Source organism: Drosophila simulans, chromosome X (assembly GCF_016746395.2).
Source record: "Drosophila simulans strain w501 chromosome X, Prin_Dsim_3.1, whole genome shotgun sequence".
Taxonomy (NCBI): Eukaryota; Metazoa; Arthropoda; class Insecta; order Diptera; family Drosophilidae; genus Drosophila; species Drosophila simulans.
The window spans coordinates 12,230,669-12,248,078 of record NC_052525.2 but is presented as its reverse complement, the minus strand read 5'-3'; the positions used below and the strand labels follow the sequence as shown (position 1 = coordinate 12,248,078).

Sequence of the window (17,410 nt, the reverse complement as noted above, 5' to 3'; positions counted from 1 at the left end):
GCCGCCCAGCGATCCGTGTGGTGAGGAGCTCAATGCTGACGACTAAAAGTCGGACAGGTGGACCCGATGACGGACGCAAAACTATAGTTTGATAATGTGTGTACTTGAACTTGCAAAATGTTGAAATAAATACGAGAATACAGTTTTTGAAATTCCCGTACAAGATAATGTTATACCCTTTAAGATATTGTTATATGTTTTTGTTGTTAATACCAGATGTAAGAATACTAATTTTGTAAATGAAAAGCAAAGAACTTAGCTTAGATTCGCTTAAATGCTTATATCTAGTCAGTTACAATATTATTGATTCTCAAAATTCTCAACTTTCAAATTTCAAGCGGACTATCGATACATATTTCAAGAACGCCCTGTAAAATCCAGACCAATCCGAAACACACATGTATCGATATGAACAGAACTGCGATGGCGATAGCAACTCGCACAGATGATTTTTGGATACAGCACTTGGTACGCCGTTTAAACAAACCATAAAATCGGGAGAAACCCAGTTTTTGTGGTATCAAATATCGCATAAATCGAACTGGTTGCAAAATGAAAGGAATATAGTGATCGAAGTCACCGTGTAAGGTGACTTCACCCATCCAGTGAACTTGCACATCAGGCAGCCCGATACTTTGCAATCGTATCCCGAAACTTCAGTTTCAGATGAGCCCATAACGTTCATAACTTTCATAACGTTAACGTACATATGTTGTGTTGAATCGGCTCCGAAAATGGATTGCAAAGAAGCTATTGCGAAGGAGCAAGCGGTAAGTCGAATCGCCCATAACGACTTCATTATAGTCTCCCGTCAATTGCTGATCAATCGAGCCGACACGGATAAGGACAAACGGAGTGCCAAGATGCTCATTATCTACAGCTCTGGAACGCAGCACATCGTCACCTTCAAGCTGCCCATCCATGCGTGTACAGTGCAGGAGCTGTTTCTCAAGATGAACCTTCATATCGAGGATAACATCACGATTGATTGCATGGAGAATGCCGGTGGTATTATCCATTTGGTGGTCTCTGTGGGATTCGCCATCGGTGATACCATTGCCGATACGGTTGCCAAGGCGGAGGAGTACTACAAGAAGGTGCAGCAGTCCAGGGCGTCCGCGGTGCCCGTTGAAGAGCCACCATCTCTTCCGGTTGTCAAGCCATCGGAGACTTCGGTGGCCAACAATGGTTGCCAGCCAGCTGCAACCAAAGCCAAGAAGCACAAGAAAAGACATTGCGCTCCGGGAGACATCAATGCTGACAAAGTGGTATCGTCGTCGAATCAAGACGCCAATACTCCCAAGACCAAGAAACATAAGAAGGGTCATTCTGCAAAGGACAGGAATGGTTATCAAGCTGCTGGAGCTCAAGACAACCCAGGTTCATCTGGCAATAATCAGGGAAATCAAACCCCTACGGGTAACACCTCAACTTCTCCAAAGAGTAATACAGCCCAAGTGATATCGTCGGCGGATCGAGACGACAATACTCCCAAGACCAAGAAACAGAAGAAACGCCACTCTGCAGAGGACATTAATGGTTATCAAGCTGCTGGAGCTCAAGACAAGCCAGGTTCATCTGGCAATAAACAGGGAAATCAAACCCCTACGGGTAACATCTCAACTTCTCCAAAGAGTAATACCGCCCAAGTGATATCGTCGGCGGATCGAGACGAAAATACTCCCAAGAGCAAGAAACAGAAGAAACGCCACTCTGCAGAGGACATTATTGGTTATCAAGCTGCTGGAGCTCAAGACAAGCCAGGTTCATCTGGCAATAAACAAGGAAATCAAACCCCTACGGGTAACACCTCAACTTCTCCAAAGAAGAGCAATGGTCTCCAGGGCGTGCAACCAGCTGGAGATGCTCTCGCAAGCTCCCAGTCAATCCAGTGGAAGGACCAAGTCGCACATGCCACTGTTAGCAAGAAATCGGAAGAGACAGCTGGTGGATCTCAAACGCGGGTGCAACCGAATGTTGCATCCATACCGGCGCCAGCCGAGAAAGCAACTAGTGACACTATACCCACACCTGCAGAACGCGCAGAGAGGAGTCGCCTGCGCCGGAACCGCAACTGGATACTAAGCAGGGACTTTGACGAAGATGTCATTGTGCTGTTGAGCAGCGAGGATGAGGAGACCACCGCCGCCGACAATGGCCAAACAGAGGGAAGACTCTCCGTCGACGAGAATCCAACGCTTTTCAGATATCCGCCCACCGGAACCGGTGGCCTGAGCATCACCATTAAGGACTTTATGTGTCTCGAGGAAGGCTCATATCTGAACGACATAATCATTGATTTTTATCTGCGCTGGCTAAAGAATAACATCATACCAGAGGGTCAGCGCGATGGGACGCACATCTTTAGCACATTTTTCTACAAGAGATTGACCACAGATACGAGTCCCAACAAGAAGAAGACGCCGGTGGCCCAGAGGCGTCACGAAAGGGTAAAGAAGTGGACACGAAACGTGAATATATTCGAGAAGGATTTCATCATAATACCATTCAACGATCAGTCCCATTGGATACTGGCCATCATATGTTTTCCATACCTGACGTCCTCCGTGGTTAAAGATGATGTACAGACACCCGGCGAAGACATTCCAATCAAACAGCCATTGATTCTCATCTTCGATTCGTTGGCGGACAGCAAACGCAATCGAGATATGGCCATATTGCGGGATTACCTCAACTTCGAGTACAAGGCAAAGCATCCGAGACAGCGGGCGCGCATCTTCAACAGGGATAATATGCCCGGTCTTATTGTGGAGGTGCCGCAGCAGGAGAATCTCACCGATTGCGGCCTCTATCTGCTGCAGTATGCGGAGCAATTCTTCACCAAACCCATCGTTAACTATAAGCTGCCCATTACGGAGCTGATCGATTGGTTTGACCTGCTCACAGTAACCAAGAAGCGCGAGGATATCGCCAATCTCATCCAGAAGCTGATGACTGAGGGCAATCAGCAGGGCATAACTTTGCCCGTCATCAAGTTTCCCACACTGAATGGCATAATGGTGATGGATGCGGATGACGGGAAGGAATGTGACACGGAGGAGGAGAATCAAACTATAAACCAATATAGTTTTAAAACCAGAGCACCGCCGAAAAGAAGGCATACACTCAAGTAAACCACTTGTGAAGTGGCTGCTTCGGAAAACTATATTTTCACACGGAAGAACTGAAGACGACGACAACGCAATGCACACACGTTTGGAACACTAGGAGGAGCAAGTGGCACGAAGGTGGGTTCACCAGAATCATACGTTTTTTGCCCAAAAGCAAGAAAACGTTCATACACACACACACACACACAAGTCACCAAAAAGAGCAGTGCGGCCAACAAGACGATAAAGAGGCTACCTACCAGAGAGAGAGAAAGAGAGACACAGATCAGGATCACAGGATGAGCAGCATAAGCAGCATGAGCAGGATAGCAGGAGCTGGATGCCAGGAGGTGGAGAATGGCCAAAAATCAAGAAAAATTCTAATTTAGAGTCACCAAATTAATAGAAAATATTTTTTTTTGTAAATAGCTAAATAAACGGTCCATAGGCCCAATAACAATAAGTCACGCAATAAGCATAGCTTTATAGATTGCCAAAAATGAATTCTACTATACTATATGGTACTTAAGCGCGGTTATCAGCTATTTGGAAAACTGTAGGGTATTACCAAATCAGCATTATACTCGACTCTAAGCCCACACACACACACGCACACACGCACACGCACGTTGATCTCTTTGCATTGGTGTTGGGGTTCGGCGATAAGAAAATCGAGCCATAAAGTCGCGCCGGCGATTCTATAGACGCTCAGTTGCTTTGGAGCGATTCTTTGATGCAGACGAACGTCGGAGTTTGCGGATTGTAATAAAAGAGCAAGCACAGAGAGAGAGAGAGCGAAAAAGACAGAGAGAGCGATAGAGCGAGAGCGAGTGGGAAGGCACAAGCGAATATCGAGCATAAAGCAAAGCCCACAACACGTGAAACAGCCAGCCAATTGGTTTCAATTTCGATTCTGAAAGTCGAGCGACAAGAACGTGCGATTCGAGATGTCCACCACAACCACATCCAGTAAGTTAAGCCATCGCCAAGGTTTGCCCAAAACTATAAACTCCATAAGCCCAAATAAACAACCGTTGTTCCTAGAACATAAATATTACCAAAGATCCCATCCATTTTATCCAAACTTTCATAAATAAGATGACAAGCTTAATGTGATGAAAGGCAAATCAGTTGTTTATGTTTTTCGGCCAGCCTTGGATTTATTTACACAGTTATTCGGGTTTCCTAAAAAAACAACTTGAGCAACGGAAAATTTTCCTGGTTCTGTTAATCAAGAAAGTATAATGTACTATCATCTTTCAATGCTGTTTTTCGAGCTGTCTGCTGTAAACAAGAATTCTAACTTTCCATTGTTGAAATCAAGATAATAGTGGAATTTTCGTAAACAAGGTTTCTTTCCATTCCATAAATCAGAATCATATATATATATTGATGGTAAATGCAACTGCAACTTGAATTTCCACAGTTGAGGGCTACAAGCTCGGCAAGGTCATCATCGAGGGCAAGACCAAGCAGGTGTACGATCTGCCGGAGCAGCCAGGATTGTGCCTGCTCCTCAGCAAGGATCGCATCACCGCCGGCGATGGTGTCAAAGCTCACGATCTGGCCGGCAAGGCGGAGATCTCCAATACCACCAACGGCCAGGTCTTCAGGCTGCTCAACGAGGCAGGTGAGTGGAATGGCTTTCAACTTAATTAACAACTAATATACAAAATGCAGACGATGGAATGTACATTACCAATACAACCATACAAGTCAAATGGACTAAGATGCATAACTAGATTGATCAATTAATTAATGAATGCTCTTCAATCCGCAGGCATTCGCACCGCCTATGTGAAACAGTGCGGCGCCAAGGCCTTCATCGCCCGCAAATGCCAGATGATACCCATTGAGTGGGTGACCCGTCGCCTGGCCACCGGTTCGTTTCTCAAGCGCAATGTCGGAGTGCCCGAGGGCTACAGGTTGGTAATGGTAAACAGCCACTTGCTGGCTGGGGTTATCACCCCATTCGATTCGTTGCGATCTCTGTGTTATCTGTGTCCGCTTGCGGTAAACAAATTCAAATGCAATCGATGCACTGCAGCAGGGTCAACAATCGCTGATAAGCGCTGTACACTCGTTGGTGCCCTCAAAGCCATCGAAATCTGTAATTCAAGTCAAGATTTTCGTTTCATTTGATGTCATTCCAAGGCAATAGCTCTTTTTTATGGCTTTGATTGCCAACCAGTCCGCCTCTTTGATTTACTATATGATATATTATTCGCTAGAGATTTAATTTATTCATTACACATTATTAAAAAAATTACATTTGCATTGCGCAGGTTCTCGCCGCCCAAGCAGGAGACGTTCTTCAAGGACGATGCCAACCACGATCCCCAGTGGAGCGAGGAGCAGATTATCTCCGCCAAATTCGAGCTGAATGGCCTGGTGATCGGTGGGTACTTGCACCTACACTTTTACATATACAAATCTAAACCTGGCAACTGTATTTTTTTTCTCCCAAAAACCAGGCCAAGATGAGGTGGACATTATGCGTAGAACCACACTGCTGGTCTTCGAGATTCTCGAGAGGGCGTGGCAGACCAAGAACTGCGCCCTGATCGACATGAAAGTGGAGTTCGGTATCTGCGCCGATGGCAACATTGTGCTGGCCGACATCATTGATTCCGATTCGTGGCGTTTGTGGCCAGCGGGTGACAAGCGTTTGATGGTCGACAAGCAGGTGTATCGGAATCTGGCAGCGGTGACTGCCAGCGATTTGGATACGGTGAAGAGGAACTTCATTTGGGTGGCCGAACAACTGGCTGATATTGTGCCCAAGAAGGATCATCTGGTTGTCGTTCTGATGGGCAGTGCCTCCGATATATCGCACAGCGAGAAGATAGCCACCAGCTGTCGATCCCTTGGCCTCAATGTGGAACTCCGCGTGAGTTCCGCCCACAAGGGACCGGAGGAAACGCTGCGCATTGTCCGCGAATACGAATCGGTGATGAGCAACCTGATCTTTGTGGCCGTCGCCGGGCGATCCAATGGACTGGGTCCAGTCGTTTCCGGCAGCACCAACTATCCGGTGATCAATTGTCCGCCCGTCAAATCGGACAACATGCAGGTGGACGTGTGGTCCAGCTTGAATCTGCCATCGGGCCTGGGCTGTGCCACAGTCCTGTATCCAGAGGCAGCTGCTCTGCATGCGGCCACCATTCTGGGGCTGGGCAACTTCATGGTCTGGTCGAAATTGCGTGTCAAGGCGCTCAACAACTTTATCACTCTCAAGAAGGCCGACAAGGAGTTGCGCGGCGTGCGAAATGCTTAGTTGTGCCAACTGCTGGGTGATCACCTAGAGATATCAGCATTGGATATCAACCAGGAGGCCATATAGAGAATCCTCACCTGATCATTGCCGTTCGGCGATCATCCAGGGATCCCATAAAGGTCATCATCAGATACCATTCTTTGTTAATTCTTCTTTTCTCCTTATTTTTTTTTTATACCAAACATTTTTTTATTTTTTATTAGTATTAGGAAAGCATGACTTCAACTTGTTGTACCACGTTCTTGACAGGTTACGAACTCGAAATAACAAAAAATAAAAATTACATTTTAAATGTTACGCATTTTGAGCTTAATTATTTGTAATTGTAATGGTGCGCTGAACGTGAAAGAAATATAGCTTTGATTACGTAAATTTCAATACATTTTTAAATTTTCCTACTAAAAATAATCCGTTTTTTTGCCACAACTTTAAAAATAATTGTCTGAATATGAAATGGCATATCTCGTCGAGCTCGTGATTAAATTTCCAATCAAACTGTGTTCGAAAATGCTAATTCAATTTTTTTGCCATTTTTTGCAAATTTTGATGATGTTACCCCTTACAAAAAATGCAAAAATTGACCCAAAAATTAATTTTTCTAAATTCTTCAAAAAATGATAGGGATCGTTAGCATTGGTAATTAGCTGCTCAAAACAGTCATTTTTTCAACTATATGACAATTTTTAGCTAAGTTATGACTAAAATTCAGTTTATAAAATCACGTTTTTGGCAAAACCCGCTTCTTCTAATTTCGGTCAAAAAATAATCCGTTTTTTTGCCACAACTTTAAAAATAATTACCTGAATATGGAATGTCATACCTCGTTGAGCTCGTAATTAAATTTCCAATCGAACTGTGTCCAAAATTTGGAATTCTATTTTTTCGCCATTTTTTGCAAATTTTGATTTACAAAAAATGCGAAAATTGGTCCAAAAATAAAATTTCCAAAATCCGTCAAAAAGTGATAGGAATCGTTAGCACTGGTAAATAGCTGCTTAAAACAGTCATTCTTTTAACTTTGTGACCATTTTTAGCCAAGTTTAGACGAAATCTGCATTCGTTACCTAGCCAATTTCCCAACTGACATCCTTTCATTAAATATTCAAACGCAATTTTAAATACTTGTTGGTTTTTTTTTCAAATAGATTTAGTTTGAATTTAGAACTAAGTTTTTGTTTAGCTTGCAAATTTTTGGTTCAAACTAATTGATAGCATACTCTTGGGCTGAGACGATGACGATTTGAATGACTAAGCTGTTGCACTTTTTAAACGTGATTATTGTCTATATTAACCAATTAAAAAAACCGGGAAAAGCTTACCACAATTAGCCATGTCTATGGTTTATATATTAAAATAGCATCTAAGATGCGTAAAAAATGTGTAACACAGCACGTTTGTGGAACAGAGAAATAGTAGGACTAATTTCCAAAAATTGTAAATAAAACACTTATTTATCAAATGTAAACCAAGAGCTTTATTTTAATTAGTTTAGTTTAGCTTCAATGTCTTGAAAAATGTACAATAATAAAACTAGGTATATATTTTATGTACATTAAACAAAAGTAATTTTAAAAAATAATGAAAAAATAAAGTAAGTGTATCAAAATACAAACCAATTTGTTTATTCAAATGAAAATGCTAATGATAGTAAACTACTAATGATGTTGAACCTACAATACATGTATGTATATATATGTATATGCTCCTTTCGAAAATCATATGGCTACCTTGTGGTGTAGGGGATTGAGAGGCGGGGAGTACCGAGACCGGGAAAATATGTGCTAAAGTGCGCCGGCCACCGCAGGTCAATTAATCATACTTTAGTGTTTAGCAGACAACACCACAAAAATACAAACAAGCACAAACACAAACGCAAACAACGAAGCACAATTCATAATAATAACAATAATTTAGCATAAGAGAAGCGGGACGGGCGAAGGGTGCGAGTGAGACGGCGAGTGTACACATTAAAAGTCAGGGTCAAAGTGTGGCCATTGTGTGTTTGCCTCTCCCTCTGGCGCACTAACCGAAACGCCACACCTCCCCCTCCCTCACCACACACACAAGTGTCTGCTGTTGTTGGAAACAACAATAAGCAATAAGAAATATGAATGGCAAAGCAAATGTAACAAAATGTTGAGAAAACTAAGGAAAACACAAAAAAGACAAGAGCTTGGTTCATAAGAAAATACCCTGCAATTCAATGAAGCTTTTGTGATATTATAGCCAAATTAGATTAACATTCAGATTAAAAACTAGATATCTTAATATGTATGTGTATTTAAAGTTTTTAAGCGAATGCAAGCAATTAGTATATACAGCACATATTTATAAAAAAAAAAGGTTTTTAGGTACAAAATTTTGCCTAAAAACGCTTGTTTAAGAAGACGAAAAATTATCAAAATAAAACAATTTTTTTTATAAAACATAAAGCTAGCAAAAAATTACCTAGGCGGGAACCTAACCTCAATTTCAGTGCCAGTACCAAGAGTTTCAGTTCTATTAACTATGCAAATTGAACCCGTGTCCATATTCGAGCATGCCCTTTTCTTTTGCGGCTAAAATGAGTAACTGCGACGTTGGGGTCCCAGCTACAACAAAAGCAAATGCAAAAACAACTACAACTGCAAATACAACGACAACAATGGCCGGCAATTGTTTTGCGGCGTCGCCTCTGCCGCTGCCTCTGCCGCTGCCGCTGCCTCTGTCGCTGCTTTGCCGACGTCAATGACGCAGCGCTATGTTTGCGGTGGCTATTGCTATTGTGGCATCCGTCTGCCCCCACCCCCCTCTCAACCCATCCCACGCCAGCCGCAATTGGTTTCTTTGTTGTATTCCTTGTTTTCTGTTTGCCGATTCGGTTTTCTTCTTTTTTTCTTTTTTTTGTTTTTGCGAATAAAAACTGTTTTGTTACAAGCGCGAATGCCGCGATCGCAGTCGATCGCTCTACACGTTTTCATTATAATTTTACTGTCTCACCTCTCGCTCCCACCCGCTGCCATCATCCGCTCACTCTGCCGGCTACAGGCCACATTCATTTAATTAGAAATTTGTTCTTAAATATGCATATTCTATACTCAAAACTATATTTTACCGAACAGGTGCCTAAAGGTGGACTACCATCCAGTTTCCAAACATAAACATTCTTCAACACTAAGATAATAACTTATGTAAAAATTCTACAATATAAGTTCGTTTTTGCGAGGCCCTGCTGTACCCATTTGGCGAGGCAACTCTTTCAACTTGTTGCTAAAAATATGCAAGACAGTAAAAGGAAACCGGTTTCCCCCCGTCCCGCTCACACGCACATGTACGTACTGTATGTATGTATGTGTGGATATGGCTATATAACTGGTTGTTGCTGGGTGCCAAGCCACTGACCGAATGGTTGGATGCGGGGGGGATGGAGCGAGGTGGAACTGGAACTGTGACTTGATTATTCAGTCGGCACAAGAAGCAAACCGATCGGTGCACACACAAAGCCCAGAGTAAAATGGCAAAAACAACATTGTTAACCAACCACATGCAAAACACCAACACGTAATACAAGATCGTAAAGCGGTTTCTACATACATACATACATATGTACATAGTATGGGCGAAAGGGGCAGGGGGAACGGGCGCAGTGGGCTGAGGATGGGGCAGCATCGATTACGCGCGCAAAACCGGCAAGCCGATGAAACTGTGGACACTACTCTAAAGGTCACATCAATACATGGAAGTGGTTAAGATTTCTTCTCTTGTTTTAATTTATTTTATGGTAAGTTTAAAACAATGCACAAACATATGCACAAATATTCTATAGATCATATTTGGTTTTGAAAATTTGTACTAACTTTTGAAAGAGTCACTTGGCTGGTGTTCACTGTACCGCATTGTGGCTGTAACCGTCGATTGTTGTTCTAGTTGTCGTTTTTTTTATTATTGTTGTTGCTTTTGTTGTCACCGCAAGTTGCGCTACTTTGCGCTTATTCGGCTTCTCCTCTTCTTCTTCTCCTTTCTTTCTCCTTCTCTTTTTTTCTTTATTTATTTGTTTCATTTCTTCTCTGCCCTTCCCTTCCCATCTCATGCTTTTCGCTTCTCTCTGGCAATGTCACCCACCAGAACAGCCAGTTGTTGTAGATTCAGGTTAGGTTTATTGCTCTGCCTCCTCTTTCTCCCGCCGAATTCTTCCACCCCCCCTCCCCATTCCAACAATCTTGGTTGATATGGCTTAACTGTGAATTGGGCGCGCGGCGAACAAAGATCACATCAACTTAAACTGTTGGTGAAAATGGTTGGCGGGGGGAGCGAGCGAGAGAGGAAGAGAGAGAGTGAGTGAGAGAGGGAGAGAGGTTAAAACGGGAGGTAGGACAAGTGATAAGCCGAAATAAAAAAAAAAAAAGCGCGCGATAATAAAAAATCTAAATAAAAACACATCAACAAAAATTAACAACAACACTCGAAACGAACTGACATGTGTATTTAAGTGTGGGGGATCTGGGGGAAATACGAGGGGCTATAAATAGGAAATGGGGGCAGAACGGGGCAGCTTGAAGTAGCGTGAGGGGGGGGGGGGTGTCATGACAACTTTGGGGGCGAATGATCGCATCCACTGCGGTTGGGGGAATCACGTTTCCATCTTATCTACCACATGTACATGCATCCATACACATGTATGTGTGTACTTCTATGGAAGCTGTCACCGAATGCAAACAAACAATTTATTTATTTATTGTAGCCCACTTAAATTGGGTCCTTTAATTTCGCAAACTACCATGATTTTAATTCAATATCTCAGTTTCTTCACTTAATAAATATAAAAAAATATCTCAGATAGTTTCAACAGCTTAGGACTTTAAAACAAGCCGTTTGGTTTCTAATGACAACACAATGGCAAATACAATGGATAAGCAAGAAATGTAAATGAATCCATCTAATAATTAAATAATATGTACATTTTTAAAACTTTTCTTTTAAGTTTAAAGCAGATGAATCTGAACCTTCAATAAATCGCTTACGTTATTTCGACTCCTGTCATGAGAACCAAAAAATCGAAGGGTTTTTGGTGGGCGGGGATGAGGATAAGAGACATGTCAGTTTTGCAGAATGACGTCAAACACTCCGTTCGGCAAGGAACCTCCCCCTTTTTCCAACTTGAGACCTTGAACTTATCAATTCGAGACAAACACAGATATCAAACAATGGATGAATATGGTAGGAATGCTAGTAACGCTGTTGGGTTTAAACTGTTATTATTACAGAAATAAAGAACTATGTAAATATTTAGTTACTTCCTAATTGAACTATATGTGCATTCAGCTTACTTAAGGTTTATAACTGAAACAAGAAACATGCCCAACCTAAATCACTCACGTTTTTTTGACACTCCCATGTGGTTACGAACCCAAAATAGATGATGAAAGTGGTCAAGGGGGGGGATATATTGGATGCCCATGGGATGTTATCCAGATTCACAGCGTGCAGGGTAATAAGTGGAAGGGGATAAAACTGGCAGGTAAAGGAAATCGAAAAAAAAAGAAAACAACTTTTAGCACGTGGTGCACCCCGCTGATGTTCGCTGAATCTTAAGCGGATTATGAGACGTTAACCCCCTCCAGCTCCTACCCCTTCCCCCAACCCGTCACGTTGATTGACCCAGCTACCTTATAAACACTACAAGAATTTAGATCCCCCCCAAAGACCTCGAAGTTCTTTGCCACAAGTCTCCCAATTTTTTTTTGCATGTCCAGCTTCGGGTTACGCCAGAATTCTACGCCATAAGCACCGCCCCCACCCCGCCCATTCGCATTCCCATTCCAAGCGCAGAAACCAAACCCAAAAGGAAACCCAAACCCCTAAGAATTTCGCAGTCCATGCTGCGTATGCTTTCATTTTATTTCGCCTTTCATATTATTATTCTTGTTATTCTTATTTCAGACCCTTGCTGGCAACCCAGCTGCACTGTGACAAAAAGTTTGCTATTGCTATGCGAAATTATTATTGTGCACAGCTCAGAGGTATGCACTATTTTTTTATTTTCTTTAAATATCGAAAATGTTTAAAGCGTGATTGTTAGCAATTGTTTCATGGGCCACTTAAGTTCGTTTTAATTACAAGACATTTTTCTTTCGGTGTACCTGCTGCTTTATTTATTTGTACGCTTTCGTTTGGTTTTTCGTTTCGCATTTTGCCCTCTCTCTTGCACGCATCAGACTCGCGTCTCAGTCGCTTGTCCCTCTTCATCATCATCATCTTATTCCTCTTCGCGTGTGTGTGTGTGTGCTTAAGTTGAATGTGCCGGTTTGTTCTGTTGACTTGTTGTTGCTGTCGTTGTTGTTGTTGACGTTGGTCGTGTCATGTTAACTGGTGAGCTCTCCCTCTCTCGCTCTCTCTTGCCCCTTTTACGTCTGCGCTAGTTATTTGGTATGCTGTTGTGCTTCTTCTTGCTCTTCCACTTCTGCTTCATCTTCGCATTCACAAACATACACACATACATACATGCAAACATACAGACAACTACGCAAACAACGTCAAGACAATGCGCAGTAGATAACAAATAGCCCTCTCCCGCTCACCATAGCCATCTCTCCCTCCCGCTCAGTCATACGAATGTATATATATGCACATACATATATAAATTACGTGAGTCTGTTTGTATCTATGGCAACACAGCGTGAGATATATAATATGAACAAATGTATGTATGTATGCAATGAATATATGTGCAATGTGTGTGAGTGTGCGGTCTTATGCAGACAGCTGCTTTGTGTGTCAAATTGTAGCGAAAAAAATTGTGTTTTTTTGTGTACCAACGCAAAGAGGAAGAGATCGAGTGATGAAGTGGGACGTGGTGAAGAAGAAGAGAAGAGCGTGCAAGAAGAAGAAGCAACCAAGCGGTAAACTGAAACCCAGTGGCGAATTTGGCAAGACATCTGATTATTGGTATATGAAATTTGCTGAATATTTAATGCATTTTGGTGTGAATAATTTCACGCATAGCAAATTCAAGCATTTTAGTCAGATTTTCCATAAAATGTTAATAAAATTAAAATATTGTTACACAAGCGAGAAAAAGTGCTAGGCATAAAATTTGTAACAGGAACATCTAATGGATTGACATAATTCAAAATTTCATTTACAGAACTCATCAAATTGGTCACAGGGGTACCTGTTTTTTTTGCAAACCGCTCTTGCTCTTTGCTCCCTCTTCTAGTGAACCAGTTACTGTTGCACAGTGGAACAGTGTTTAACTAAATCGAGATGTAGCTTACCAATATATTTATTATATAATTAATCAATTGTGAACACATTTTATTAAGATTATTTTCGCTGAAGCGGCATCTTCAGTAATTAATTTTAATATTCATTTTTAATGATGAGATTAAGCATATGCAAATACATTCGTATATTAATAAAAAACCTGACTTTAGAATGTCTTAAAATACCATAAGTCTATGAATGAATAGGAAATAGATGATGGGTCACAGTAATAATTATTGATATGCGCAAGTTGTCCCACTGTGCACTGTTGCCGTGCGGGACTGCGCAAAAACAACACTGGACACTCTCTGACGCACTGGCTCCCTCACTTAACCACCTCACTCGCCATCTGACCGTCTCACTCACGCGTGCGACATTGCTTACTGTTTGTTTTTGTGTCTGCCGGCGTCGCTCTCTGGCGACTGCGCGTTTGCGGCGCCACGTTGCCAAACTTCACTCGGCTCCGCTGTGTGAGTGCGAGTATGTGTGTGTTTTATATCAGAAATTTCCATTTAATTTTTTTATTTAGGTTTCCTTTTTTGCGTACCCGTACCTGTGTGTCTGTTCCTCTGTGTGTTTATTGGTATATAATTTCATGTGTGTGTGTATGTTAGTTACACTTTCAGCTGCTGTTTCCAAGCTTTTTTCTTGCCACTTCTTTTATTTTTACTTTGTTTTGGTTGTGTGTTTTTTCGGTTTCTACGTCACACCTTTTTTCGAGCAAACGAAAAGAAAGAGCAGGAGGAAGAATGAGAGTGAGAAAGAGAGCGGGTAAATTACTGCATAGGCCTGCGAAAAATTGGCAGCAAAATCTCAGACGAGGGTTGTTTTATTTTATTTCATTTATTTTTCCACATTTTTTGTCGACTTTTTCGCATAGCCACAGGTGTCGTTGCGCAGTCGACGTCGACGCCGGCAGAGCAGAGCGAGTGACTGTCAATCCGTCAGGTTCAGCGCTCAAAAAAAAAGAGAAAAAAAATAGTTAAATAAACAGCAGCAAAAATTTTACGCAAAAAAAATACTTTGCACCTTTGTGCAAATTATTTTGTCGTCAAAAAGTTAACCTCAAAACTCAGACTGCGCCTGTTGAACGTGACTCACTGGCCCAAAACTTCTATGGCCCTTTTTCGCTCATAAAATCATTACTTTGGGCAGAAAACCAAAAAAAAAAAATATATATATATTTTATAAATATTTACCAAAGTTATTATACGCATATTACAGTTGAAAAAACTTGATACGCATGTACATACATATGTATGTATGTACATACATATATAACCGCACCAATGAAAACAGAAAAAAAACAGTACAATAATGATACCCAAAAAAAACCTCATTTAATTGTTAATCAATTCATTTGTCATCTTTTTTAGCCTTATCGAACGATTTCACTTGTTCTAACTTATATAACTTAATATACATATATACATACATATGTATGGTACATTCATGTTTATGTATGTTTCACTTAGTCTAGATGCACCAGCTGATTAAAATCGAAACGACTTGTTTATTTATTAAAGCAAGAAAAAAAATAATGACGCATTGTTGGACTTATTTAGCTTAAATATATTACAAGAAAAAACAAAAACAATTTCATGTGGTTTTTCTTAAGAAATATATTTTTGGCATCACAAACTTATAGTTTATTCATTTAAAATGTATTAAGTTATGAAACTAAAAAGCATCTCTTGATGAAAAAGTGATGTGAACTTAATGTTTCTTATTTTTGTGTTATTTGCTTATTTGTATGTAGTTTGTGTGTGCGTGTGTGTGCACTCAAACAAACTTTGCTCCCTACACTTGACCTTGTTTTGCCATTTTCATTTTGTGCCACAAACACACACACACACGCACACGCACACACACACAGAGAGAGATGGGGATGGATTAATGCGGTTGACTACGACCAAAAACTGTTTGCCGTAGGAAGTTGGTGACTAAGGGGTGTGGTGGGGTAGGTAAAGGAGTGGGTGGGGGTGGGGCTTTAGTAAAGGAGGCAAAATGTCAAAACCAAAGACGCTGAGAAAGGCAAATGGCGACACACAAACACACACATGCACACACGCATACACTCACACACAAAGGACATCAAAACTTTCAAACATGCGAATTTTCCAGAAACTACAAGTTTCATTTTTTCATGCACTTCTCAAAAACTCGATGTACTTTAGCATATTTTGTTTAAGCATGAATAAACATTAAATTAATAATATATTTATATAAATTAATATATAAAATTGTTTGAAAAGCATTGCAAAACTTGTATATCTTGACAAACGTACGCGTTTTTTTTTCAAGTGCATGCGAAATGGGTGGAAAAAGGGGGCTAAATAACTGGGGACAGTAATTTGGCTAAATTTTGTTTTTTTTCCCCGAAACGGCTAAATGCCGGCTACAACAACAACAACTGTAACGACATCAGAAGCGAAAATCCCAAAAATAAAGTGGAGGAAAGGAAAAAAATCCAGAAAAGAAACCCCAACGGCAAAGTGGCTACACAGTGCGAAAAGTTCTTTTAGTGATTCACCAGTGAAAACTTAGTGAATATGCCCTTTCCCTATTTTTCCGCCCTTCTGTCATTTACCAACTTACTGGCGAAAACAGAGAATCATTAAGCGAATCATAAAGAAAATCAAAGGAAAATAGAACCGACTTAACCAAAAAATACACAAAAAAATATTTCTCGGTATATGTATTTTAATTAGTTTTCTATAAATAAAACATTTTGCAACAAATGTGAAGAGAAATCTTCTCTTGATAAATGAGCCTTATTGATTTATAACATATTGATATTATTTTTACTCTAAGAGCTACCCATTTTTTTTGGCTGTGTAACGATAATAGAGCAATGAGTGAAAGGGCAAGACAGTGCGAAAGGGAGCGATAGATTGCGAGAAAGAGAGGATGGCCAGTATAACGGCAATGGCAATGCCAACAAATTAAAGTTACTAAAGCAAAGGAAGCGGCAAAAAAGACGAAATGAGTGTTTGAGTGAGGGGAAAGAGAAGAGAAGGAGCGAAGAAGGAAGAGAGAACACAAAAAATCAGCGAAAAGGGAAGAAGGCGCAGAAGGAGATGAAGCAGTCGAAGAAAGAAGGCAGGCTGAAAAACAAGATGTGCAAATTTAAAATGAATAACAACCGGTTCCTTTATTTGCTTTCATCCTTTTTGTTTTGCCCTTTTCTTCTCCTTCCCCTTTGCACCGCATTTTCGCTTTGCTTTACATTTGCCATTTGTGCATTTTTGTATTTTTTGCTTTTTTGCATAGCGTTGCAGGCGGCTAAAAATAGAATTTTTCGGTTCTTGCTTTTTTTCCACGTAAACTACGAAAACTTAAAAATTATTATGTTACATTTTTATGTTACTCACGCATTATTAATTAATGCTATAACAATTTTATCAAGCAAAAAAAATACATTTTGTCCTTTAGTATTATGAATTTTTCCAAATAAAAGAACTAAAATTAATTTATTGATCGTTAAAGGTTTATTTTAAAATAGTTATTACGTTCATAAGTTTTCAATCGAATTCGCATATTGAATTGAATTGAGTTTTAGTTTGGTTTAGTTTAGTTTGGTTTTACTTATTTTTGAGTCATACTAAATTGGTTCTCGAACGAAAGACGATTCAATCGGCCGTAGACCAGCACCTCGCTGATGATCCGTTCGGCGAAGAGTCGCTGATCCGGACGCATTCGCCGGAAGTGGCTGGCCACCCGTTTTCCCATCAGCTCGCACTCGTACTCGCTGTCGGATTTATCCGAAGTCTGCGATTCC

The 17,410-nt window shown here is 40.9% G+C and overlaps 2 protein-coding genes and 1 long non-coding RNA gene across 3 annotated transcripts; 2 read left to right on the top strand and 1 right to left on the bottom strand.

Annotated features, from left to right (window-relative positions):
* Positions 1–387: 387 nt before the first annotated feature.
* On the top strand, positions 388–4,587 carry LOC6725797 (ubiquitin-like-specific protease 1D). The gene is made up of 2 exons (XM_016172651.3): positions 388–3,248; positions 4,537–4,587. Exon 1 carries the CDS (start codon positions 735–737, stop codon positions 3,132–3,134), a length of 2,400 nt encoding a protein of 799 aa, XP_016039120.1. The 5' UTR covers positions 388–734; the 3' UTR covers positions 3,135–3,248; positions 4,537–4,587.
* Positions 3,787–6,684, top strand: LOC6725796 (multifunctional protein ADE2). The gene is made up of 5 exons (XM_002106757.4): positions 3,787–4,079; positions 4,537–4,740; positions 4,891–5,035; positions 5,396–5,508; positions 5,585–6,684. Exons 1-5 carry the CDS (start codon positions 4,058–4,060, stop codon positions 6,385–6,387), a joined length of 1,287 nt encoding a protein of 428 aa, XP_002106793.1. The 5' UTR covers positions 3,787–4,057; the 3' UTR covers positions 6,388–6,684.
* Positions 6,685–12,554: 5,870 nt separating this feature from the next.
* LOC123327331 lies at positions 12,555–16,893 on the bottom strand. Its single transcript, XR_006542027.1, has 2 exons — positions 14,829–16,893; positions 12,555–14,585 (listed from the first exon to the last, which is right to left on the bottom strand). It is a non-coding gene; the product is annotated as an uncharacterized LOC123327331 (long non-coding RNA).
* Positions 16,894–17,410: the final 517 nt, after the last annotated feature.

Bases quoted from the DNA above. Each gene is read 5' to 3' on its own strand.
- LOC6725797 (XM_016172651.3), top strand. From the start codon at position 735: ATGGATTGCAAAGAAGCTATTGCGAAGGAGCAAGCGGTAAGTCGAATC.
- LOC6725796 (XM_002106757.4), top strand. From the start codon at position 4,058: ATGTCCACCACAACCACATCCA. The intron at 4,080-4,536 runs GTAAGTTAAGCC...GAATTTCCACAG, and splicing joins GTCCACCACAACCACATCCA to TTGAGGGCTACAAGCTCGGC. The intron at 5,509-5,584 runs GTGGGTACTTGC...CCCAAAAACCAG, and splicing joins GCTGAATGGCCTGGTGATCG to GCCAAGATGAGGTGGACATT.